The sequence below is a fragment of the Octopus sinensis genome, unplaced genomic scaffold (assembly GCF_006345805.1).
Source record: "Octopus sinensis unplaced genomic scaffold, ASM634580v1 Contig10782, whole genome shotgun sequence".
In the NCBI taxonomy this organism is placed as follows: Eukaryota; Metazoa; Mollusca; class Cephalopoda; order Octopoda; family Octopodidae; genus Octopus; species Octopus sinensis.
The window spans coordinates 90079-118068 of record NW_021832222.1 but is presented as its reverse complement, the minus strand read 5'-3'; the positions used below and the strand labels follow the sequence as shown (position 1 = coordinate 118068).

Below are 27990 nucleotides of genomic sequence, written 5' to 3'. Positions count from 1 at the left end.
AAATTATTTTTCTAAATATTCTAATGATAGTATAAAACTTGACAAATAAACGTGTCTACATCCCCTGTGCCTGTCAACAATCACTTCGAATAGAAGGAGAAGATTATTTAATTAATATTTACTTCAATTCTTGTTTTGTGTCAAATAAAAATAAAAAAATGTATCTATGGAAATAAAAGTCGTTTTATAAATGCAAAGCAATGAAATTTCAGTATTTATGCTGATGGTAAAAGGTCAAATAGAAACAGCCAAAGTATTCTCAAAAATAAATATTTTCAGTTCCCGCTAAAAAGTGAAATATACTGCAAATATTCATTCGTTTATGGAGATGACTGGCAACGAATATCAGTACATGTATATATATATTTTCGAGGGTCTTGAAGAAGGAATCTCTCAAATGATCCGACATAGTTTTGACTACAGAAAAGAATTCGTTGTCAACTTCCCGATCGACATAACCTTTAAAAGTACAAATCCATTTGGCTGTATGAATATCCCAACAATCCATTAGGGCCACAAATCATTGTAGAATGCAGTTCGTATGATAGTTTTGGTCGTGAACATGTTTGTGGATATGGATTATGCCATGTTCCTACTGTCGCTGGAAAGTAATACATTATTCAAACAGAAATAGTCACGTTCTTGAAATCCCAATGTTTGTTCCCAAGTCTTCTTCCACATATGGCTCATTTATGGCGGCAATATCGGGAAAGTATCCTATTTTTGTAGATGAGAGACGCCTGGCCACTGGAGAGGACAGACAATGTTTAGTTTTTTGTTTTTATTTTTGATAGTGGTCAATGTGCAGACGCAGGGATTTGTAAAAATACAGTTTAATGTTGTTGCTAAAGATACTATAAAAATGAACTATGAATTCGATAAAAACTCGTCTTAAATAATTCTATTTGATCATAAAACATGTTTTTTCAATAAAAAAAGAATATAAATTCACATTTTTAATAACTAAGATTGATTCTACTCCCCACGTGTGATGCTTAAAGAATTGGATTTGCTTTGATTCGACTTTATAGTTAAAGAAATTATAAATTAAATGTATATTTTGTGACATGGGCGGCTGGATACGTATAGGCAACCGGTTATATTTTTGACCTTGTAGATGTCAATTTTTAATCATCGAATAACTTGAAAGAATAATGCATTTTAACAAAAAATATTAAAATTAATCATTTTTTACTCTTGCAATTGGTACCGTCCAAATCTCTCCTTTATCATATTTTATCTATTAAATAAAAATGATTGATTTGCCTCGACTCGATTACTTGATAAAATGTTAATTATTTCAGCGCCCGGATAGAAAGGAGACTCGAATTTATCCATCCCCTGTGTACGGGGATTGTTTGGTCTTCCATGTATCTGAACTAGATTGAACTCTTCGCATAGATCTCTCAGAGACACATTCTTGAATTCTGAACCATTATCTGATTGCAAAATCTTTTCAAGGTCCATATAGGTAGAAAAGTGATCTTAAGTTGTCGCATACTTCTTTTGAAGATTTATAAAAAAGAAGTCTGACAAATGCAAATCTGAATAAATTGTTGAGAGACCTACTACCAACCTACTATAAACACCTACTACCAACCTACAATTGTAACCGGTTGCCCATGTGTAACGCGTTGCCCATGTCACATATTTTCCACATTTATATAAACTCACAAATTACAAAATCGGAGAAAATAAGTATTCAAGTCTTATTAGAGCAGCAGCGGCCAGAGTTTATCTTGGCATTATGCCCTCTTGGTCTATATAGAATTATTGACCCCAATTTCTTCCAATATTCTTAGCCTATAGAATTATTGACATCTTTCTCTTAGCATTTTATTATTTCTGCTATAAAAGTACTCCAGGTTAATTCAATCGGGCTTAATATGTACGAATATAAGCCAATCGTAAAAGTTCAACATTTTCTTCCTGCTTCACAATTGATTCCAATTGATTGTGAACAGGAGCATTGTCAATTATAAAAGTAGAATCTTGTAAAGACCTGCATTCATTAATTAATTCTTTCATCCATTTTTACAATCTTCTCTGTAAGAACATCTTTTGCATTGAAAATTAAACAATGTTGAAGCAGACATTGCACTTATATAAGTTAGAATCTCTCGAATTTGGAGTCATAACAAAACTTCTTCCAGCAGATCTTATTTTAAACAGGAAATCCAAATAATGTATTCTCTTTTATTTATTTTCAGGTGAATTTACATTGGCTATTATAGGTCGACTGGTTTTGCTCAGCTTCAATCCAACTGAGTAATTCATTTATAATTACAGTAGACTATCCATTTAACGAAAAAAAATTTAACGAAAATATTCATTTTACGAAAGTCAAAATATTTTTTTACGTTTTTCCTTAGATAAATTCAAAAATAAAATTTTTTTTTCTTTGTATTAGTGAATATTTAAATATATTTAACGAATATTTAAATAACGAAAATTAAAATTTTTGATAAAATTTTAAAATAATTTTTCCTCGCTATTTCTTTGTAGTAAATCATGTGTGCAAGGGTGAACAATATGAAGAAAAAAAGAAAAACTTATCAAATTCAACAAAAACTTGAAGTTATTGATTTCAAGAAGAATAATCCTGCTGTTACTCAAGAAAATTTGGCTCAGCGGTTTAATATGCCTATTGGAGTGATAAATTCAACGTTGAAGAAAATGCAATTGTATGGATCAAGGCGTCACAAACAAAAAAAGAATATTACATTTAAAAGTTGTACTGATAAGATATATGAACCACTATATGCATGGATTCAGAACAAACGTTTCTGTAATTACACCATAACTAATGAAATGGTACGCGAAATGGCACTCAAAATTGCTCAACGATTTTATATTGAAAATTTCAAAGCATCTCACCCATGGATTTCACGCTTTAAGGAAGAGTATAAAATAAAAACACTCACGATTTCTGGAGAAGAACAATAGTGGATCCCGTTTTGCTTATAGATTCATATGAACGCTTTGCAGCCATGTTAAAAAATATGGATCGAAAAATTTTTACAACTGCGATGAAACTGCCCTTTTTTCAAATGTACTCCAAAAAAAACATTAGTTCTTGACTCCGAATCAAGGGCTTCAGGAAAATTTTCTAAAGAACGAATAACACTGTTATTATACACAAATATGGAAGGAGATAAAGAGCATCCGTTGGTAATCGGAAAATTCAAAAATCCTCATGGTTTTAAAAATATTAATATGAATAATCTTGGGATTCAATATGCAAATAGCAATAAATCTTGGATGACCAGTTTAATTTTTAAAAACTGGGTTGACCGGTTAAATTCCAAAATGAGTGTGGAAATAGAAAGATTTTGCTTCCTTTAGATAATGCGCCAGTTCACTATTTTGATAGCGAATTCAGTAATATCGAATTGTATTTTCTTCCTCAAAAGACAACATCTAAGATTCAACCAATTGATCAAGGGATTGTGCATTCATTTAAATCGTTGTATAAAAAAGGAATGACTAGAAATTTGAGTATGGGAACAAATATAGGAACATTGTCATATACAGATGAACTTACCAAATTCAAATTAGTGAATGCTCTACCTTTAATTATTGAGGCTTGGAACGAAGTCACAGTGACACTATCAAAAATTGCTTTAACAAGGCATTAAATAATTGGGCGAAGATAGATGAAAAAATACTTGAAGAATCCACTGACGAAAAAGGTATTAAATTTAAATCACCTTACAATTAAAGATAATAAAAGTGAAATTATGATTGAGTTTCCTGTCTGTGCACCTGTCGTCTGCGAAGAAAACGCGTATCTTGATACAATATAATGTGAGGAAGAAAATGAGCATGAAGAAATAGATAGCACAAATGACAATCCCATTGGTTATGCAGATGCACTTAAATATTTGGAAAATATTGAAAAATATTTTTTGCAAGAATCTGGTGAACATATTCACCTAATTACAAATTTGAGAAATATATTGGCAAAAATTAAAAAGAAGGAACCTAAAATTACCGATTACATGACAAATTTTTAATTAAAATATTTTTTTCGTTAAATTCATTTAACGAATGCTCAATTTTCATTTTCGTTAAATGAATAGTCTACTGTATCTGATTGCAACATTGACTTTCGTAATTACAAATTTGATTTTTATGTTTGCAATTTGAAGCTTTTAATAGACAAATTAACTTGAAAATGGCATCGAATCGACAATTGAGTTCTCATACTTAAAAAATTTAATTTTTTACCTAGAGTAATTATTTTAGATTAATTTAGTATTTTTACAATATTAATTCACTTGTGTGTTCATGTGGAACCTGTTTAATTGCCTTTCGGTATTTTATATCAAATATAATTAAATAGAAAAATATTTCAAAAAGATATTTCAATACATCAACATATCCACAAACAGTAAGATCACTCGATACATCCAATCTAACCACACTCAAGAATGGACTAAGAATAGCCACCCAGCCAAGCCCCAGTCTAAACTCCTCAGTCCTACTTACCCCTAAAATCACAGATCGGAATTTTTATCGACGTCGGTTCCGCGAATGAATCAACCACAAATAACGGAATCACCAATTTTATAGCCAACGTGGCTTTCAGGGTACGGAAACCCATTTTGACCACCAAGGGGACATTCAAAAGGAACAGAGATCAACTTAAACGGGAGGTAGAAGGCATGGGAGCTGTCCTCGACTATATATATCACGTGAAATATCAGGTTATGTCATAAACTGCAATTCTGAGGACTCCGATAAAGGTTTTGTTAGTTTTAATACTTTATTAGCCCTTGAAATACTTTCCGACCTCATTTTGAATGCCAAATTTGAGGAAATTGATGTAGAAAATGCAAGAAGAGAAATTCTTCAAAATCTCGGAGTTATTTTCACAAATTTATATTTTTAGGAATTGGAAAGTGACTATGAGACGGTTGTGATGGACTATTTGCACTCCACGGCCTATCAGGGCACAGCTCTCGGCCAGTCTTCATTTGGTCCCACAAATAATATTCGGTGGTCATTTTTTGAGTTATAAAAGTTCTTTGGATCGGTTTTTGTTGAGAGAATTCGCAAAAACTCATTTTAAGCCAACTCGGATGGTTTTGGTAGGATCGGGTGGAAGTTTCAGCCAAAATGAACTTTTAAAAACCGGAGAAAGACTTTTTGGAGAGTTGGAGAACACATATGAACATTCCGTGCCCAATTTGACTGAGAACTTTCGTTATACTGGCTCAGATGTCGATTTAGCAGTCATATTTCATAGATGAAGTTGAGAGATGATGACATGGACTATGCACATGTGGCTTTGGCAGTTCAGGGACCGCGGTATTCCGCGATTGACTCGAGAATTGCCTTGGATGTGGCCAATGCACTGACTGGGCAGTGGAGTGCCTCGGAAAGTGCAGGAGGGGCTGATTTGGCGTCTCCTCTTTTGAGGAAGGCGGCTGGATTGGGGGAGGTCGTCTCTCCTTTCAATTTATGTTACAAGTCGACTGGGCTGTGGTTGTTTGGTCATTTCATTGATAGGGGGAAGTATATTGTGGCTCCTCGTTCGACAGTATACTCGTTAGTGCAGGCTGTACAGCAAGAATGGATGAGACAGTCCTCTAACATAAGTCAATTCGAGGTGGAAAGAGCTCGAGCGTCTCTAAGAACTCGTTTATTGATGGATTGGACTAATCCTACAAAGCGTTGTTGGGATATGGCCAGGTGGGTGTGATTGGTTTATCAGGGATGTGTTTTACTGTGAGAGGATTCTTCCAATGCATGAATTGGAGTCGAGAATTGAGGCAGTGAGTACTCAGGCTTTAAGGGAGACTGTCCATCGCTACGTGTACGACCAGTGTCCTGTATTGGCTGCAGTTGGTTGGTGTTGCTGATTCCTGAGGTTGCAGGTCCTACGGAGACGTTGGCGAACTACAATAACTTGCGCACACAAATGTACTGGTTGAGGACGTGATTGTTGTACTAACACTACTAATTATTTGTTGCATTAAGTAATTTCCTACTTCATTTACAAAGTCGTAAAATAACTTTATTAGTATTAAGCCAGAATCATATGAAATAAACTTAATATTTATCAGCAACACTTTTTGTTGGGATTTGATTGTTTGCCGAGGGAGACAGTTTGTGATGATGGCTTGATTGCACCCACCTCAATATCCTTGGCCAAATTATGCGACTTTCGCTTGAATATTTCTTTCCAATAAATAAAAGTGAACTCACCCTTCAATACAATTCCAAATGCTTCCTCGACATTCACATTCCCCAAAGCTGACGTCTCCATGAAAAATAAACCATTTTCCTCTACGAAATATCCCAAACAAATAACCAGCGAAACTCGCACCTTCTTTGGCAGAAACTGCTCTCAAATGCTGCAAATCCTCTTTATTCCCGACCAGTTGTACAACAGCAGAAGAATCGACATGTTCTTTTAATTCTTTAAGCCATTCAGTGCAGTTCTCATATGTTTTGTGTTTGGTTATATCATAGACTAACATAACCCCAGCCGCACCCCTGTAGTATCTACAAATATGGACTGGACACTACGCGCTGGTTATTGCTTTGTATCGCTCCTGTCCAGCCGTGTCCCACACTTGTGCCTTTATTCGAACTCCGTCATCCAAGACAACTGTTCTAAGAAAATAAGTCAGGTGTGAAAAGTAGTGATATATAATAGCTCACTTGGTGGCGAATTCAACACCGATTGTGCTTTTGGATTCGAGATTAAAGTCATCTTTGGTAAACCTGGAGAGAAGATTGCTTTTACCGACGGACGAATCGCCGACCAGTACAACTATAGGAGGAAGTTATAATACCACAGGATTAATTGCTAGTAATAAATATAGACCACAATTGCTACATAATTTATGCTTTTTGGAATATTTTTCGTTTTTGATTATTAAATATAAAAGCCAATATATCTTACTTTTATAAATGTAGTCATAACCATCCATTAGTGGGACAATAGCCTTAAAGACACAAAGTTTATTTATAATATTTTTTAAAAATTAATTCTTTTATAATATAAACAATTTAATAATTAAATTCTAATAATTCATGATGAGTCAATTGGCTAACATTAATTGTGCCAAAATCATATTTTTCAACAAATTCTCACAATTCATGTCAGTCGTATAAAAATTGATAAATTTAAAAAATCCATAAATAAATCGAATATTTGTAAAATTAAAACTTTGGACGACATTGTTAAAGGACGAATGTGTAAGGATTCTGGTCACATTCATGCGGCATAAGAGACCGTGGCTTCCCTACATTGTCTCATTAATACAAGTATTATTGACACGTTTATTATTAAGTTTGGTTTTCAATATTGGCACAAACTTTTGGGAATTTTCTTCCTTTATTTGAAATTCTTTTATTTTTCCACTGACTTGATAACATAATTTAGAACAGGTCACAAGTTTGACATTTTTCATTAATCAGAATTGATTTTTTAACATAATCCATTTTGTGACCAAATTTTCAATAAAATCTACAATCCATAATAGAAATATTAGTTTCCAGCCCAAATCATTTCCGCTGTGCCGATTAATTGCCCTTTTCTCGGCTCTCTGACCATTAGGATTCATTATAATCCGCCTTTTTATTCTGACTGTAATTATCATAAATGTAAATGACCTAAGTCGTGTCTCATGTCAATCGCAGATCACCTTCCTATAAACAATCATTCATGAGAAATATAGTCCTCGCATATTATTAAAATCACTTCTTCATAAAAATCGATAAGCACTTATTTGAATTGACATTTCCCTTCAGTAATCGTTGTACTTTTATGAGCTGTTTTTTATATAGTTTATTTTACATATTCTGGATTTATTTACAAAATATGTTGATTAAAAATATTTTTTATTGTTTTGGTTTTCTGTCGTGAATGGTACTAAATTTAAAAATTGCCAAAATTGTTGCTCGATATCTCAGTTCCAGTCAAAATCTCGGAATAAAAAACATTTTAATTATCGGCGGAGGCCAAATGGGATCAGGAATAGCTCAAGTTTAAATAGTTAAGTGAACCCAAGGTCTCCGCAATTGGTGGCTATCAAGTCAGTGTGGTCGATATGAACTCAGAAATTTTATCAAAAAGCCAATCCATGATATCTCGGGGACTCAAATTGAGTGCCAGGAAACTGAAATCTTCGGGGCTTCCGAAGTTGATTTTTGTAATAAAAAATTCCAGGAAGAAATAAGTAGAATCAACAGTTGTGATAAATCTATAAATTTCACCTCAAACATTATGGGTGTGGCCAAATCTGCGGATTTAGTTATCGAGGCCGTCGTTGAAAAATTGGAAGTAAAAAAACAAATTTTCGGATCTTTGCAAAAAATGTGCCAAAAATCCACAATTTTTGCAACCAACACATCCTCGTTGCCCGTCGGTGATATTATGGAAGGAATCGACGGGATTGAGAGATGCGTAGGACTCCATTTCTTTAACCCTGTGCCAATAATGAAATTGGTCGAGGTAGTAAAACTCACAAAAACCAGTCAAAACACAATTGAAATGCTAAAAAAATATGTCGAGTCTTTAGGAAAGACATTTGTCCAATGCAAGGCTTGTTTTTTATTTCCAACAGTAACAGGACACTCCAGGATTCATTGTGAACCGTCTCCTTTTGCCATATCTCATAGAATCCATGTTAATGTACGACAGAGGGGATGCTGAGTTGAGAGATATCGACACTGCTATGAAAGCGGGAGCAAATTACCCAATTGGACCTTTTGAATTGTCGGATCTGATTGGCCTCGATACTATCAAGTTCATTCTTGACTGTTGGCATTTTTATTTTGGAATGTGTTTTAGTTTGGGCGCAGGCTCAGCCAGACAATCCTCAGTTTAAGTCGATCAGTGTTTTGGATAGATTGGTGGCTGAGGGGAAGTTGGGGGTCAAGACCAAACAAGGCTTCTATAATTACAGCAAATAATTTTGGTTGAGTTTTTTTCGTTATTTTGGGAAATAAACTTTTTTTCTGTTATATTTTTCAACTTTACAAGCGACCTCATCTTTGCTGGGTAATTTTCCCAGGAACCCCATGAACGATACAACCGTCATTCTAGAGTTCAAATTAATCAGATCCTCCAGAGGGGTCAGCCTGAAATGTTTGTTTCTATACGACCTTAATTTATCCTCTTTTATTTTCCTCCTTTTTGTCAAAAATAAAAGCGGTTTCCAAGCATGGTTTGATTTATTGACGATGTATGTTTGCCAAGACCAGATGAGAACTATTCTTCCATATTCCCAATAAGTTTATACCACGTTCATTTTCTTTTCGTATTTCATAACTATGTTATCTACATTTGGAGAAAAACAGAGATGGATATCAAGAGTTATTTCTAAGATCCTCTGACTTTGTTGAAAGATATGATGACATTGTTCAGGTTAAAAAGAACTATCTCATTTCCTATTCTTAGATGACTTCTCAGCATTCACAACGAGCCGGTTATTCATTAGCGAGTGATTTAGCCGATCCAGTTTAAATTGGAACATTTTAGTGGTCTTCTGGATGTCTCGATCCCGTAAAGCCAATACAATGTCATCTGCGGGAGGTTTTCCAGGAAAAGATCTAATAGACCAGGGGATAGGTGAAACGTGAAATAGACTTCAGTCTTCTTCGTCCACCTAGAAAGTTGGTGATCTGTAGTTTAAGCTTACCTGGAGATTCTGTTTAAAATATTTTCCATGATAGATTTTTCTTAGAAACTTAGTCAAAAGCTTTGTGTATATTGACGGAACAGAGCACTGTTTTTAATTGCCTCGGTTTGTCTGCAAATCCTACACGAATGAAATCAGTCAATGTCTATAAGTATATATACGTGGATTTCTCATTTTTGAACTCACGTTGAAATGGCCTTTCCGGCAAAAATTGATTTATTCTTCCAAGCACCGACCTTTCCAAAATTTTTGTTAGGGAAACACATGTCTAAAAGAGGCGGAGTCATCTCTAGGTCTTCCAGGTTTTATTCTCGACCTTATTAGTTCAATGTTCTGATCCGAAGCTTTATATCCAATTTCATTCGGTTAGATTTCTTGAGATAATTTTATCCTTTAATCAAGGCAGTCCTCCCTCGACAACTTGCTGGCTGAATGTAATTCACGTTTGGGCATAGCTCTTGATTTTGTTTCCAAAATTATTTTCGTAAAGTAGCTGATAAGCTTTTCCAGAGAGCTAAAGCTATCCTGATAACAATTCTTTAGCTTGGCTTCCAAGATTTCTTAAGACTTCTTGAACCATGTCTAGTTTATAGCATTGTAATTTTATACATTAGTAAATCTATTATTGCTGTTGTGGTGCACTTTTTTCTTTTTCTTTTCATTGTTATTTGCTATCCAATAATCCATTGTTGCTTCCCTTTCTCTTTTTTGTTTTTCTTTTCCTCTTTCTCTTTCTTTCTATCTCACCAATAATCCATTTATTGCTAATTCTAATTTTCCATATCTATGTCTGTCTTTCTGTTTGCAATATCCGTAATAATCGGAAAAAGACCATCCGTTGTGACCGTTGTTGTTATGCCTTTTCCATTTATCCTGCATCAAGCTTTCTAAGAAATCTGCCTCTTCCCTTCCCGATGGGTTTGCTCTGCTTGCTCTTCTTTCCCCCCGTCATATTTCGCTCCTGCCATCTGTACCGGGTCCTCTGATTTTACTAATCCTATCCCTTCGCCGGACCCCTTCCTGCTTAATCCAGAGTCTGTCTTAAGACTCGCTCGTGATTACCGGGCGTCCTATCGTATTCCTATAAGAATTCCTCGTTCTGCCCGTTTTTCCGCGGCGAAGGCTCTGTCTGCTTTGATCGAGTCAGTCATTTGTGTTCAGTCCATTCCGAATTGGAACCGTTTGTTTTGCTTTGCCATATTTGCCCTGGGCTCCCCAGTTCAAGGCTTGGGCTCGGTAAAATCCCTTTCCTCTTCCATCAAGGAAAATATTAATAAGTTCATGGAGGATTCCTTCATTCTGCCTCCTCTTCTGGGCAAGTCCCATGAACCAACTACTCTTAAAGATAATCGTATTCGTTTACGCAAACGTGTCAATTCCTGCCTTATGGCGCATGATGTCGGCTCTGCGGTCCGTATTCTTTCGTCTCCGATTCCGTCCGTTCGATAACCCCGGATGTCCTCAAAATTCTCAGCGCCAAGCACCCGGCTGGCGATGTCCCTGCCTTTTGTGCCCGGACCCCTGAGGAGGTCTCGATCGCCTCTTCATCTGTCCAACAACTTTTGTTTGCTTTGAAATCTTTCAGGGGGAACAGTAGTGGTGGTGTTGACGGTCTCCGTCCCATTCACTTAATGGACCTCATCTCCAATACTGCTGAGGCTGGAAACCGTCTTTCTCAATCCATTGCCAAGCTTTGTAACCTATTTCTCCGTGGGGACATATCCGAGCATGCCAGACTGCTCTTCTTCTCTGCGAACCTGTCTGCTTTGGGGAAGAAAGACGGCGGCATCAGACCTATTGCCGTCGGGAACGTTTTTCGTCGCTTGTTTGCAAAGGTCGGATGCAAGCTTGTAATTCCTTCTATTAGCGACGAACTCCAGCCCATTCAGTTGGGTGTGGGGGTACCTGGTGGGTGCGAGGCCTCGGTCCACGCTGCCCGGTGTTTCATTGAATCGGCTCGTCTCTCAGAGCGGCCCCAGTTATTATTAAAATTGGATGTGAAGAACGCTTTCAATTCGCTCAATAGAAAGCATCTTCTTGAGGTTTGCAAGGCCAGAATTCCTTCTCTGCTGCCCTTCATTTTTCTTTCTTATGGTAACCCGAGCCTCTTGGTTGCTGGCGATTCTTTCATTTCGTCTTCCTGTGGCGTACAGCAAGGCGATCCTTTGGGTCCTTTATTATTTGCCCTCTCGGTGGACTTTGTCGCCCGCAGGATTGCGTCCCCTCTTAATATTTGGATTTGGACGACTGTACTATTGGTGGTCCGCCCGACATTTTGCTAAACGACTTGCAATCTCTACTCCGGCGTTGTCATCTATTGGTCTTGAAATCAATTCTCTAAAATCTGAAATCGTTAATCTTAACGTCGAAGACCTCACCTTCGAAGACCTTTTTGCCCAGTTTCGTGGCCTCTTGCCCGATCTGAGGCAGACCTCTTATTCTGAACTTGAATCCTGGGTGCCCCGATCCACCACCAATCGGTCTCTCGTATTCTCGATTCCAAGAGAAATGCTCTGCTTCTCTTTGTGATAAACTTGTGGACATCGATCCCCATCCCGCTTTTTTTATCCAAAAAAACTTTCTTTTGATTCCGAGGATCAATATGTCCTAAGGAGTTCCTGTTGCTTTTCTGTTCCCTCTGCTTTGGAGTCTTTTGACGCTCTGGTGCGTTCTTCAGCCGAGATTATTTTTAACGTCAAGTTCGATGATGTCGGTTGGCGTCAGGCCAAACTTCCTGTTCCTTTTGGTGGGCTTGGGCTCCGCTCGGCTCTCGACATTTCTCTTCCCGCTTTCCTTTCATCGTCTTCAGGATTGTATCTTCTTGTCCATAAGATTCTTGAAAAATCGCCGGATCTCGTTTGGACTCTGATATTAATTCTGCACTTTTGCTTGGAAGGAAAAAGGGCTTGAGTTCCCTTCTGATAGGTCCCTCCAACGTGAATGGGATAAAATTCTTAGTAAGCATCATGCGGACTTGTTGGAGGCTCTCCTGAACCAGCACAGACTGGCTTGTTACCGTGCCAGCCGCCAACCGCATTCTGGCTCTTGGCTTAACTGCCTTCCTTCGACCCATTTGGACACCTGTCTTGACTCCGACGCTCTCCGTTTTGGCATTTGCCTCCGCCTCGGACTTCCGATCTGTAGTCCCCACCCCTGCCGGTGCGGATCTACTATGGACGTATACGGGCTCCATGCCCTCTCCTGCAAGAAAAGCGCGGGTCGTATTCCACGCCATTCGGCGATTAACAGAATCATTCTCGACTCACTCGAAAAGGCCGGCTACCCTTCTGTCCTTGAGCCTAAGGGTCTCGACCGTGGTGACGGGAAAAGGCCGGACGGCTCTACGTTGTTCTCGTTTTATTCTGGGAGACCTTTGGTCTGGGATTCCACTTGTGTGGATACCTTCTCAAAGTCTTTCATCAACGAATCGGCCTCTTGCTGGGTCTCGTGCTAATAAGGCTGAGCTTTCGAAGTGCCGGAAATATCAGTCTTTGATGGATGACTTTTGGTTTTGGCCAATCGTTGTCGAGACTTCCGGCGTCTTTGGCTCCGGACCCTCACTTCCCTAAAGAAATTGGGAATCTTTGTTCTTCGCGGTCCAAGGACCCTAGGGAATTTACTTTCCTCATTCAGAGGATCCTGCTGGCTGTCATGCGTGGCAACAGCTGTTCCCTCCGTCTCGCTGGGAGAATTTATTAGTTTGTTGACTTTACTTAGTAGTTTGACCCTTACTACACTAAAAAAAAAAAAAAAAAAAAAAAAAAAAAAAAATTATTGACCTACTTTTTGATTCTCACCACGATTGATTGTGGTCAATTCTTGTTTCGTGAAAGACTGACCAATCAGTAATAGATGAAAGAGATGAAGAGCAAAGTGTAACATTCAGTGTGGGCTCATCCGTCACCCTGAGAGGATTCCTTGTGTTTCTTGATGAATCATTTATTGTTGTTGAAGAGACCATCTGAGATGACAGTCATAAATGATGCTTTTTATTCAGATCCCCATTAACCTCATCAATTCATGCCAGTTTTGAGGAATTTGGAAATATATTTCTTTAAACATGTGCCAGGGGCGGAATGTACATATTGATAGTCTTCCCTTCTTTCTTTCAAACGAGATCCCAGTTATTTTGGTAAACTCATCAGCTTCAATAAGTTTTATCACTTTTAAGGAGATATCTATATATTTCAAGTTATTTCTAACTAGAATGAGCAGTTCTAACTAGAAAGAGATACCTCGATTCACTTTGCAATCTATCCTGATAGCCTTGTAACTTGGGAATGTGGGGGTATGATCATTAGGAAATAGCTTGGTCCCTTGTATCATAGCCACGTTACTTTTCAGGTTTGTCAGTAGTGAGTACAGCTCTCTGATTTTTATTTTAAATCCATTAATGTTTAGTTGAAGAGCATTAAAGTGTTTTCCACTTCTATGAGCAGGGGATTTCTTTTAGGAAGGTTTGATCTTACCCAAAGTTCATCGCCCTTCGGCGAGAATATCCCAGAGCGAGGAATTCTAATGGTTCTTTTTCGGTGTCCATCAAGAGCTTTCCAAACGTTTCCAAATCCATTAAAATTGATAAATCCAACTGACTTGGTAGACCACTATTCCGTTATTTTAAATATTTTTCTCATATTGTTTCGGCGTGGATTCATGCGGGACAGAAAAAAGTGCAATAAAAGATGGGAGGGAAATATGTAGATAGCCGTCCCTTGTTCACTCCGTAAACTCAGTACTTAATTAGATTATTTCATAAAGACTATGCTTAAAATCAAGTTGTATATCTTTCGATAGCAGAATTTGTCTAAAAATTGTTTAGTCAAAAATCGACTTCTAATTTCTTCAGTAGAAGTAAAATGTAATTAACCTTTGATTCATATTTATTAACGTTCAATTTTTATTTGACTTTAAAAAACCGACAAGTGCTGGACCACAAATCATCATAGATAGTTTAAATCATAGCAAGTAGAATGATTAATTAGACCTACAAAATTCAGCCATAACTCAGTGACCAAAAGAAAAGGTGGAACTGATGCCAAGACCGAAAGTCAGAAATAAATAGATAAGTACAGTCTCAACATGACAGGCTCCCTAGAAAGAATTGCATTGACTATGGTGTTATCTGAAATATTTTTCAAACAACTTGAATTCCCCATCATAGACCAAATAATGACTACAAAACTGCGTGAATGATAAAAAATAAATTATCAAAAAAATAATCAATTGAATATCGAATTATTATCAATAATTTAGTGTCCTGATTTTATTTTTGCAGCAAACAATTCACCAGCCTTGACAGTCTCCTCATCTGCCAAATAAAATTTATTAATGATTCTGCTAGAATTGTCGATTTGGTAGACGAGAGGAAGTGCTTATTTTTAAACCATTCAAAATACCATTAGGAATATTTACTTTTTCTATTTCTTTTTCCGAATATTTATTAAGAATCATTACTAAAGCGCGAATACTGCTTCCATGACCCACAATTAATAATTTCTTTTTTGCCTAATACCGCATAACTACTTTTATTACAAGTATTTTAGGCCAAATTTCATCTTTCCACAATTCGCTAACTCGTTTAACTGTGTCGAATAAACTTTCAGTTTTAGGAATATCATAATTATTAGGCTATAATATAAACAATTTACCAAAACCAAAAGCTTTGGATCAAAATATAAGATTCCTTTGGTCTCTGGAGGAGGACGTTCTCTGTAAGATCTTCTCCACATAGCAATTTGGTCTGAACCATGAATATTGACCATATCTTTTTTGATTTGCCCTTAAGTAAATATGTATTTGTAACCCTGTAACTGACCGTAATGTCTTTCATTAAGGCGATAGTCTACTAATATTGTTGCAGAAGATTTCAACTTCTTTTTTATTATTTCGGCAGTTTGTAAAGTTCGACTTAAAGCACTGCAAAATATTTCATCAAATTGATAATTTCCATTATAAAGCATCTAAAAATAAATATCAATTTACATCAGCTGCATCGTTTGCTTGTAGAATTCCTTTTTCGGATAAAATTGGGTTATGCCATCCGCAGAATTTGTCTTCATTGTTATATAGACTTTCTCCATGTCTCATGAATACTATCGTATGCGAATCGCAGATAATCATTTAAAATTTAGCCACAAACTTTTCCTAACAAATAATAAGTTTTATAAAATTTGATATTTAATTTTTCAAATTTAATAAAAATATTCTATAAAATTAAGAATTGAATTTTTTGAAGATTTCATTCGTGACCTTTTAAAGATTTTTTAACTAACTTTAATAAATTATTCCAATCATACATAATCATAATTAATTGCATATCAATTTTTGAAGTTACAAAATCCAGATACTGAAATTGTTGATACGGACAAAAACAATTTATTACGTAATTAACTTTCCATTCTTGGTGACCCTACGTTACTTGAACGATGTAGTACAAGGGATTTGTATCAGTATTTATATCAAATGCAATAAATTCGTTAATTCCGAAATGAATGTGTTGAATAATAAGATTAGACTAACATTAGTTGATTCTTAAATTTAAATCTCGAACAAAAAATATCAAGCTAGAGAAAATTGTAATATTTTATCTTTTAGTCGCTCTTTAAGTTATCATTTTTTCGATACATTTGTGACTATCTGAAACTAAATATCAACCTTTATTTGTTGTTTTCATCTAATGAACTTATTACTCTCTTCCGTGAGCAAATCTGTTTTTGTTTGATTACATAAATTAAAATGTTTTCTAAAGTTAATATTTTTCCGTTTTTGTTCCACATTTTTAATTAACAAAATGATATACCTTTCTCCCAAAATTGGCCAGTTCGAAACTGCACATTCTCTTAAAAAATATTTTATATATTTTCTCCTAATTTTATATTAAAATAATAACATGATCCTCTTGCTATTATTTTGCCCTTGTTTATATTAAAATTATAAAATTTATTTTTATTTTAAAAATATATCAATATTTGAGAGTACTTAAATTTCCCTATTCATAATCCATAATCTGTAGTGATCAAAATATTAAATTATATTTAGAAACACGTTAAAATGGATAAATTCAAAAATTGTCGAGTTAAACTTCCCGACGATACGGAAAAAATTATAAAAATTTCTGTACACCGGTAATGACTATTTCAGTCAGTAACAACTGGGGGTGACTTAGTAAAGATTATATGCAAAGAAATAAAGGCAAACCAGAACCGATATTTCGGACTGTTTGTACGTAAAAACGACATTCGAGTGATAATAATAAAAATCATGTAGATTTGGTTTGACTTGGCGAAAGTTGTTTGTAAATACGCCATTAAACATGGTATTTATAACTCAAGTAATAAAAGACCGAATATCTTTTGGGATGCGCTATCATCCGACTGAACTGACCACCTGCCAGGAAATAGTTCAATATTTTGCGGCATGTGAAATTATCACAGAATTCAAAGTCACAGGGTAAGTAAACAGTCCAGAAATAGAATTCCTATTTCAAAAATGATGCTACTCCGTCTTACCATTTTACAAATGCATATCAAATGCCACAAATTCATGAAAATAGAACCAATACTCGAAGAATGTGGAATAAAATCAGGTGGATACTACAATTTATATTACGACTACGTAATTTATTTCATCGAGGAATACAGGTAGCCAAAATGTTTGGAGATTTAGTGACATATCTCATGCAACAGCGGTCAGTATATATTTATCTTTAGTCAAGCTAATCCCTCTGTGCGGATATGAACAATTTCCGATTAAAGTATTTATATTTTAAACTTAAAAACCAGAAAATCAAGTCTTATACTGATGTTACAATTGGTGTTGGGTTCTGCGGAATCGTTCTATATAGCAAATATATTCGTATTCGCCGAATGACGTGGAGGATATTGCCAAAATTTTCATTACAGGACAATGTACTTACAGTGATTCTTAACAAAACCGATTCGTGCACAGAAAAGCATGATCAGAGCATCAAAATAATCTTTCGCTCGTCATACACTGCAGAGTTTGTGTACCAGAGAATAAAAGATTACTTTTACTACTACAAGTACTGCGATATTCTGATAATACAGATTTGAGTATTCATCAAAGAAAAAAGAAGCGCAGGGCGACGTAGAAAATATATATGAGGACATTAAAAAGCTATCAGTATTAATTTCCCTATATTTCAAGATTAAATTTATGCATCACCAAAAAAAAGTTCCAATGCTATTTCGCAACTTGAAAATGGGGGACAACTACAATCCGGAGTCCAATACATTAGAAAAGGAAAACTAAATAAACACGTTTTAAAACATTAACTTTGATCAAATCAAACTCAATAAAACATAGTTTGGATAAACTAGATAATTTTTGAAATAATAAACTCAAGAAAAATTGTATCGAAAGGAAAAAAGAGTAATCAAATTATTAAAATGGGCGCTTTTCGTTAGGCAGCTCCCTCGAAACCTTTGGATTTTTAACAGTCCCATCCACGTTAAGAAGACTTACAGCAAATTCAAATGCAGACGTGAAAGCGTTGATCTTCATGGAGGCCAATTCAAAAACAGACTTGTCCATCAAATCACATATCCCCTCATTCTCAATATCGACCCCAGCCCATGTCATACCTTCACAGATCGACATAGGGACACTAACCAGAAGCGTGCTTTTGCCGAAGTTCACTCATCAAAGCAACGGAGTTGAATCCCGCATTTTCACATAACTGCTGAGGAATTACTTCAAACGCCTTTGCGATCGAAAACATAATAATCTGTTCTTTTCCAGCTACTGAGAGTGCATATTGACGAAGACGACGACTCAACTCCATTTCAATAGCACCTCCACCAGCCACCACGGAATCGGCCACCAAAGACCTCTTCACCACCATCAGTGCATCATGAAGAGATCGACTCGTCTCCTCCATAAACTGCTCAGTGCCTCCACGAATTAAGATTGTACAGGACCTTGCTTTTGGACACCCAGTGAATATATTATATCTGAAACACACAAACAGAAATACCTTTCGGAACCAATCTGAATCTCTTCAAATAACTCACAATGACCGAGATCCGCGTCACACAGAGAAGTCGACGTAGTCTGGATCGAACCCCCACAGGCATACATCGTCCGATTCAAATCATCTTCAGGCACACGTCCGGCAACAAAAATTCCACTAAAAATATAAATCCACAAATTTCAAACGAATCGACAAAATATTGGACAGCAACGTCTCCAATCGGCAGCTTTGACAAAATTACAGTCGCACCCGAATTGTAGATCTGTTCCAACTTGTCATATAATATTCTCCACTCTGCTTCCACTACTCTTTGATATTCCTATTGATAGTAATCATATATTTCAACATCTGTCGATGTCAGTCGCATTTCCGCGTTTTCTCTTTCAGCTTTTAACTCCAATTCGATATTCAAAAGAGCAATTTTTGGATTTTTCTGTTTCTTTGGAAGCATTTCAAACCCAGCATAACTAAATGTCTTTTTGAAGGCAACCCCCTTTATCAAACACGAGTCCTATCAATCCCAACATTCAAAAAATAACCTCCAAGGCCCCACCAGGAATCTTTTTGATCCCAATCATCTCCTTGACTGACCTTTGTGCCATCTTACACACCCTCGGACCCCCATTTACGATCTTTGGGTCCACAAAACTCGTCAAAATAGCATCGACAGTCATTTTGGCAAAGAAATCCTTGTTAGAAGATATTATTTTGGAACTCAGAGATGTCTTGGCACAATTTTCATACACACGTCTTTGTAGACTACAAAAATGAACAAAAAATATACATTTCGTCGTTTCCATTCCTGTTCCCCCCAAATACATCAACTTTGAGCTCATTTACAAGTTGTAGTGAAAGTCGGGAAGCTTTTCTTAAAGCAGAAATAATATTTCTGGTATGAACTCCATTTTCAACATGTCCTGTCAACTTTGCGGCTATCTCTGCTCCCAGTAAGACCACAGTTGTGGTTCCGTCTCCAATCTATTATAGAATATTAAGTAAGACCTCATCATCCTGAGCCTTGGCGATGCTTACAAGCAATTTTGCTGCTGGATGAGAGACATTGAGACTGTCAAGAATAGTGGCACCGTCATTTGATATGATTGTGTCGCCTATTAGGTTAAATTAGCATAAATTATTACCACTTGCATTGACTATGAGCTTGTCCATTCCTAATGGGCCGAGGGTGGTCCGAACTGATTGAGCAAGTTTTTGACAGGCATTGATGTTTGTTATTACTTGGGAGTTCCCATGTGTCTCATCAGTGCCTTCTTTCAGTATTAAAATAGGGGCTTGCTAGTTAAAATTAGATTATTTTAATTTTATTTTAATATGTTATTTAGTAAAAATGTGCACACAAACAACCATGTTAATTCCTATGGATTTTATGAATATTCACGCTGTTTTTAATATTAATTTAATTCTAATTATTTAATTTTTAAAAATAATACAAATATATTAATTATGCTTTTAAACAATTTCCCCTTTTCGGCTTGTCGGCTACACATCGGGGAACTTTCCATCGATGGCCAGATTGAAATCCTCAGAATATCGCAAATAACAAATAACAATACTCCAACTAAACATTAACAATGTCAGAGGGAACTCCGTTCTTTGCTTGCTGATCTGAATATCGCCCAGCTCCTGTCCAAAGTCCTATATTGTACCTACACATTCCTCTAAAAGACGTGATCATTGGAGGAGATATGAATGCTAAGCACCCCCTTTGGTTTGCTAGATAAACGTCGGACTCAAGCGGGAAGCAACTACTTTCGCAAATCGGTTCCCTTACGGTCCTGAATGACCGTACAAAAAATTCGAGAACCCCATACAGGGCAACTGATAAGGCAACATCACCTTCTGCTCTCCCGCCCTGTCTACAATAACATCCTGGTCTTTATCGTATAATTCCAGCAGTGACCACAATCCTATTATTAGAGAATTAAGAAGAACTGTTCCCCAAAAGAATGTTTAATCAATTACAAACACACGGATTTGATTATTTACCAAAAGCTTACTGATAATACTTTCAGAATTTTTTGTAGACAATTACAATCCTCTGGACAAAATAATTGTTTATGTCAACAGTTCTATCTCGGTCGCTCATTCTATGTCTGTTCTAAAACATCACAAAACATTCTCGAGAAGAGTTGGCAAAGCACGCCTAAAAAAACCCAACTCAAAAAACATGTCAAATCAACTTTAAGATCATGATCCGATTGAAGGCCTTGAACGAGCAAATAAGAAGCAAGGAGCTCTATGTCCAATGGTCCCGGGTGTTTTTCTCTACAAACAGAAACAGTTAGACTCTATCAATTTGGAAGGCCACCGGGAAACGGCCTGTGCTGAGAATAAGCCCTCGGAGGATGACCACAACGAAAAAATCTCAACAAAGTTCTACGTAAAAATTTGCACAACGACTACCAAAGGTCTGTCAATCTCGAAAAAAACAAAAAGGCAGAAACCAATTAAAGATGTGTTGAATGTATTAAAGTCAATCAAGTCAACACTCTCAAGCGGACCTAATGAAATCCCAATGATTCTTTTAAAGAACATCGGAAACCATAATATTGCTGCAATTTCCAAAATTTACAATCATTCTATCAACACAAACCGTATTCTTTCTCTGTAGAAAATGACCCATCTACACTCATTCCTCAAATCGGGAAAACCGAAAAAGGAATTGAGCTTCTACAGACCAGTTGCCATAATCACTCCATGTGAAGGTCCTGGAAAAACTTGTTCTCTGGAAGATCAAGGGCTATCTCCCTGACAAGCCTGAGAAGGAAGATCCACTCTGACACACTTATCCAGTTTGACTAGCTTTATTTAGCAAGGATTCTCACAAAAGCACACTCACCAAAAGACCGTTCTCTGTACTATTGACCTAAAAAAAGCTTCGATTCAGTGTCGAGAAAAATTCTTATTCAGAAGATATTTATAGCAAAAATCCCAGCCAAACTTAAACTGTGGATATCAAACTTTCTCAGTGGTCGGAGAGGCCGTGTTTTCACTGGACAATCAAATTCAAGATCACTCCTCCAATAAACGGAGTTCCGCAAAGTTACCCGCTATCACCCCGCTCTGTTCAACCTTTTTACTGCTGACCTGCCTCTACCAGTTAACGAAAATAATATTTTGATATTATTATTTTCGATGAACTTGGTTGAATCAACTTGCCAAGAAAAGTCAGCATCTCCCTCTTCACCTTAGACAAAAGACTTGGGAAGAAGTCAGTGGTTCTTAACCTCGACAATCACGAAATTCCGTTTTTGTCGGACTCAGAAAATCCTAGGAGTTACGTTTGATGCGCACATGTGCTTTTCTCCACACGTGGACAACGTCTAACAAAATGCGAAAGGAAGACAAATGTATTGGAGTGTCTCGTGAGGAGTCTCCTCGCGCATGTCGGGATCACGAAATGTTGTTACTTGTCGTGTCTTTCGCGTTCCTGATGGGAAAATCGAAATTATTATGTCGAAAAATCTCCAAAAAATTTTATCAAACTATCTAAATAATTTTCATATCCGAGCTCAAAAGACCAATAAGCTCCAAATCCAGTAACCCTAATACTGAATACGACAGATCTAATACAAAAGAACAAGTACAACATCTTTACTCAAGATAAAAAAATACAACCAAGCTCATCGCAAATAAAGTAATTTTGTTAAAACATGTCAAATAAAGTAATTTTGCAAATAAAATGAGAATAATTCTTTTTGACAGGCCCAAAACGACCTTTGCTTTGTCGCAGTCTCATTTATCATTAGCAGGATGCAACAACCTGTATGATTAATTTATTCACATTTTTGTTAGCTAATTAAAAACGAAAAAACAAATATTTTACTAAAAATATGATTTAAGATTAAATTCATAGTAAATCGTCATCTTTTGTAGATCTATGTCTCTATTAATATATTAATAAAGTAAAACTGAACTTTAACAAGAACAACTCTTTCATTTTCCCACAAACCTGCTCCAAAAAAATCACGTGTTTGACAATCCAAGTCTTCTTTACTAAAAATAAAATTTTGTAAGTAAAAACAGTTCATCAGATTTATATTCATTCAAGTAATTACATTTGTCCAAAATTACTTTCTTAATTATAAATATTGTTTTTTACTACTTTTGAAGGATGTGTTGAATTGTAGTACAAATTTGACTCTTTTTGTGTCTAAAAATCAAATAAAAAATTACCGGTGTATTGAAACTTTCTGATGTTCTTTCTACTCGAATATTTGAGGCATATAAAACATTTTTATGTGTGGACACGTTGAATGAGACTATGTCTCCTTGTCTAACTCGTTTTATTCGACTATTAGAGGTTTACTTAAAGAGAAAACTCGAGGTGGGTATGGAAAAATTTATACAATGTACTGGTTTCTAAGCTTGTATTAATTTTTGGAATTTTTACCATTTGATGGATCCAATTTTTGATATATTATTATAATACATAACATAACCAGTAAGTTTGAATCGCATGCACCACCAAAGGTAAAATACTTTAATAATTTTAAAATGTATTAGTACAGATTCTTATAATTTTGAATTCTATTTATGAAATTAAAAAAATTAATTAATTCTTTGGCTCTTTTTAAGTTCCTTGTTTTACCCTTTCATACGTTAAATCAGCTTGCTAGTAGAAAACAATGCTGTCATGATTCGTTCTTTTGGTATATAAAAAATCGTTAGTTTTCTGACGTTTGAGACTTTGATATTTGAACGAAAAACATAGTTCATGGGCTCGATATCGTACATAAACACAGATTAAAATATATTCGTGTATATAATTTTTAAAAATATTGCTTAAAATCAAAAAAATCGTTAATTTAAGATACTGCCTTGCTAATCTAGTACATATGGAGTTGAAAATTTTAAGAAAATTTGAATGAAAAATAAGAATTTAGGTTATTCGATTAGATTTCCAATGAGCAAAATCTGTAACAATTGAATGACTTAACCAAAAACGAGTGAATTTAATATGAAGGTAAGTAGAAAAGGTGAGAACATTTCTGTGCCTGAAATATATAATAATAAAAGTACAATAATCCAATATCATCTTCCCCATACTTATCCAAATATAAAGAGTGTTCAACAAAGTTCCGTTTTGCGTTTCCAACAAGAATGATGACACAGTTTTGAACACTATACGACATAACCAAATATACACCAACTCAAATATTATGAGATAATCATAGCAAAAGCAACCGGACGAGTGATTTGCCAACGAAGTGGATGCCTGATTGCAGGAGAGACAAGTGTACTCCCCACATGTCAAACATATTCCGGGCAAATACACCCTTTTCGAGTTAAATGAATCATCATGAAGACATCAAACTATTAGTCAACTCTATCAAACCTTTTCTGGTAGCAAGTGTGGTATAGATCAGCAAATGAATGCTGCAAAGGGACCAATGTACGAATAGATAAGGGATATCGTGGACATGACAGATAAGGCATCTGCTGAGCCAAAATATGTGGGCGACACCAACTGGAAATATGAAAAACAAACACCACCTTCTAGTCAGTCTGAGTACAGTAGAGAGACAAGATTCCAGAAAGTCCATAATTGAGACATAGGACGAACCCAGACAGTAATTCATCATGTCCACAGTCGTAAACAAATTGGCTTAGATTATTAGTCGACAATAAACCAGATTTGAAGGACGAAGGAGGTTTATCTCCAAGTAACGTGAAGAATATGATAGAACACCTCACAAAACTGAAGGATGCCTCACTCAAATATTCCTCAAACTTTTGCACGTCGAAAGATCGTTTATATGTGAGACTAGCATGAAAGTGGCCACTAACCCCAACGAAGACCCAATAACTCCCATAATTTGATGAAAACAGGTCTCATCTGATAAATCACCTTCACTAATTTCCACAGGGCCTTAAAGTTATTACAAACCAATTACGGCTAGTGAGGAACAGTTGAATCAAGTGGAATATGTAAATAAATTGGAAAACATGATTGGTAAGATTAACATCAAAGGACGACACGGCGGAGACAGACAAGGCCACACTCACTAGGAAATGAAATGCATCCACATCCAGTATTGATGTCGTCTTGTGTTCAGTAAAATCCCCATGTGCCAACAAAACTGTGAATAACTAGAATAAATACATGCAAGGAATTTGACAGAATATTTCTCAACGAGTTCTTCTGGAATAACAGTGAGGAGAGCACTGTGTGCCTTCATGGTGACACTGATACAGTCATAGTCCCTCCAGTACAACTCCGCACTGTTCGCCAATGAGTTTCCATCAAATGTCATCAAATTCTCTGCTGATTAAACAATTTCCACTACCGAATGAACGGATGGTATAGGCTATCGTTTCCCAGCTGTATGAAGGAATAATAAAGAGAGACTCGTCTGAATCGGCAAATAACTACAAGATTCAATATATTTAATCAACCCGAGTAACACTGTGGAAAAAACTTTTAATATTCTCCACAATCTCAGTTGATATGGTGGCCCCGGCTGCACTGGCGACGTAGTTGTAAAATGTCTGGAAATTACGACTTACACTCTTGGCCATTTGCTTAGTGGCTGTGGTGATAGGACATGGGTCAAATATATCAAACAATGCTTCAAATACACATTATGCCACCACCTTCAGGGTCTTTCGCGTCATCAAAGTATTGTCTGAGGGATGACCTCATCGACTTGACCAGATTAGCCAACCAATCGGAAAACTCCAATTCCACGTTGTAGTGGAATCTACAATCCCTCACCACTATAATACCCCAACGAGGGTGTTGAAACAAAGGAGGGCAGTATTGGAATTGTGGCAAGTCCAGGACGACTGCAGAGTGGGCAAATGTAGTATAGATTGTCCACATGTGAGTTTTCGTTCAAATTTTGATAAAGTTTGAAACAGTCCACGTGGAGTACATGTCCGCACGTGGAGACAAATACTCCCATGGGTAAATCCCAAGGCATATAATCCCTATTTTCATTCGAAGTATCCCCCGGACGCTGATGGAGGACTGTCGATCTGACGAGTCAGTATCAGTAAAAAGTAACTTTTGTATAAACACTGGCATGACTATATATCTTTCGGTCGATAATATGGTTGGCTGACAAATGTTTTTGCAGAGCACGCAAATTCGCTCATCCCCCGTATATTCTGCCGTGATCTCCTCTGCCTCGACCTCCCCTTCTCTGCTAATGTCAGAAATGAGAGAGAACCCTTCCACAAGCATTTCCTTCATGAGTTCAATCGCCTTTTTCCGCCGATTCTTCATCAAATCCATTTCCCGTTCTCTTAATTTATCAATTTTCCGTTTTTTGTTTCGATTTTTGTTATCAATGTTCGACTTTTTAGTATTAATACAACTGGATGTGTCAGCCCCTGTTATTCTCTTTAATTCCTAGGCATTAGACGAGCACACAACATTCATAATATAAGAATAAAGCCCCGACACTTCTTCGTGGAAACTTTCGAAATAATGCCCGACTGGACTGAGAATGGATGTCAAAAAAGACACATTCGGAGAACACTGTTTGTCAATCAGACTAATGCCAACAAGGTATAACAACTACTGTGAGATAATCGACTATATACAGATTCTAAGAGTGATTCAGAGGCAATGGATGTCCCCAATAGTGATAATTCCTGTTCTAACATTGTAATCAACACATTGCTTGTCAGAATCCCAGAAACGTTTTTAAAATATCCCACAAATTTAGGCACCCTTGCTGGGAAAAAGGACCCTATTGATAAATACAGTGACATTACCAAATGTAGTTCCTATGCTTTTAGCAATTTTCAGACATCGGTCATGAGCCTAGTGATACAAAAAAAGTGTCTACAATGCTTCTCTCCATCGAATTCAAATTGTAACAATGTGGGTTGTACATCTCCCAGCACTCGTCTTTGAGTTCGTAGTACTGCTGCTGCTTCTCCTTCGTACTGAAAACAGTCAAAAATGAGAAATTACCACACATTGGCCACTTGGTGAAGAACATCTTCCAAATCATGTTCTTTCATGTTCTTTGCAGTCTGTGACATAAAAACGGAACAACTAAACCTGAAAGCGGTCAAAGATCTGACTGTATTTGGATATATTGGCGGCAAGGGCATTGATCAGTTCATATTTCATTACGTCATTTTCGGTCACTTCTGCCAATCCAATGACATATCTCTCCACTCGACAATTAGACATAAATATACATATCACTCTGATTATAATCTGCATAAAATTGGAGGCGTACTCCACCCTCTGTTGGTCCCCCGAAGAAGATGTCTCATGAAAGTCAGTTTGATTAGGACTGCCATTAATTTTACAAAAACCTCAAAAAACGTGCCACTTTGAACTTGACAAGCAAGATTCTGAGGAAATCGTCGGACGGAATTGACGAAGCACAGAGTTGTAACATCAAAATGTCCAAATTGCCCATATTCCGAGACAGAGGATGTGCGTAGTAGTGTTGGGCCTATGTTTATGTAGTCCAACTAACTTGATAAGTCATTGACAGTCCGTTCATTTTCCACAGGCCAGCCATGGTTTCCAAATACAGAAGAATTGACTGAAGTGATGGCTCCATCGCCAACATTGGAGTCAACATTCGTGCATTCTACAACTCCCGGAAATAACAAACTTCACATTCCCCAAAAATGTGGACGGTTCGGTCAATCGCCTGAAGGCTAAGCACAAAGACGGGAAGCATATTAGTAAGAGAAGTATGGAACGACAAATCATCATTACTGTTTGTATAATCCAAGACATGCACGTGATTTCCAGCAACTATTATAACAAAAGTTCATTTTACAATATTCAGTCACCATACTCCGACGGAAGAACGGCTGATTGGTCAAATACGTCCCCAGTCGTGTTTTAAGTATGGAGAAAGCATCAATCAGAGTTTCAGTCTTGGAATCAGAATCAATACACACATTATTTTGCAGAATGGTTAAAAAGCGATCAAACATCCCGTAAAGATTGAAATTCATAATGAAGGCCTCTCTCCACGAGTGTTCTCGAATGACATGTTCCCTCGTGCTTTTCTTCACCGCGTTGATGTGCTGAAATGTCTCCCAATCAAACAAACCTGAAAAATTGTGGCCAAGTCGAGAAATTCTTCGAAGGCATTCAATATTTTTCTCTTAAAGACATCTCCAAAGTTATTTTTGTCATTCAATACTCCAAGAACATAACTCGGACTAATTTTATGCACAACAACTTGATTGGCTTGATTGAATATAAAATTCTGTTCGTTTTGAGTGGAAATTCGTTATAGGACTCGACGTCCAACTCAATGTCGGGAACTATATAAAAACGGGGAGGATTCCTTATATAATTATCTATAGTGGTAAAATATGTAATATATACTG

General features: G+C 36.4%; 1 protein-coding gene and 1 pseudogene across 1 annotated transcript; both read right to left on the bottom strand.

Annotated features, from left to right (window-relative positions):
* Positions 1-6209: 6209 nt before the first annotated feature.
* On the bottom strand, positions 6210-6965 carry LOC115228522 (ras-related protein Rab-11A-like). Its single transcript, XM_029799093.1, is given in 3 exon segments — positions 6210-6624; positions 6673-6784; positions 6917-6965. Coding segments are annotated over 3 exon segments (555 nt in total). The 5' UTR covers positions 6945-6965.
* Positions 6966-18285: 11320 nt separating this feature from the next.
* LOC115228521 lies at positions 18286-26667 on the bottom strand (annotated as a pseudogene).
* Positions 26668-27990: the final 1323 nt, after the last annotated feature.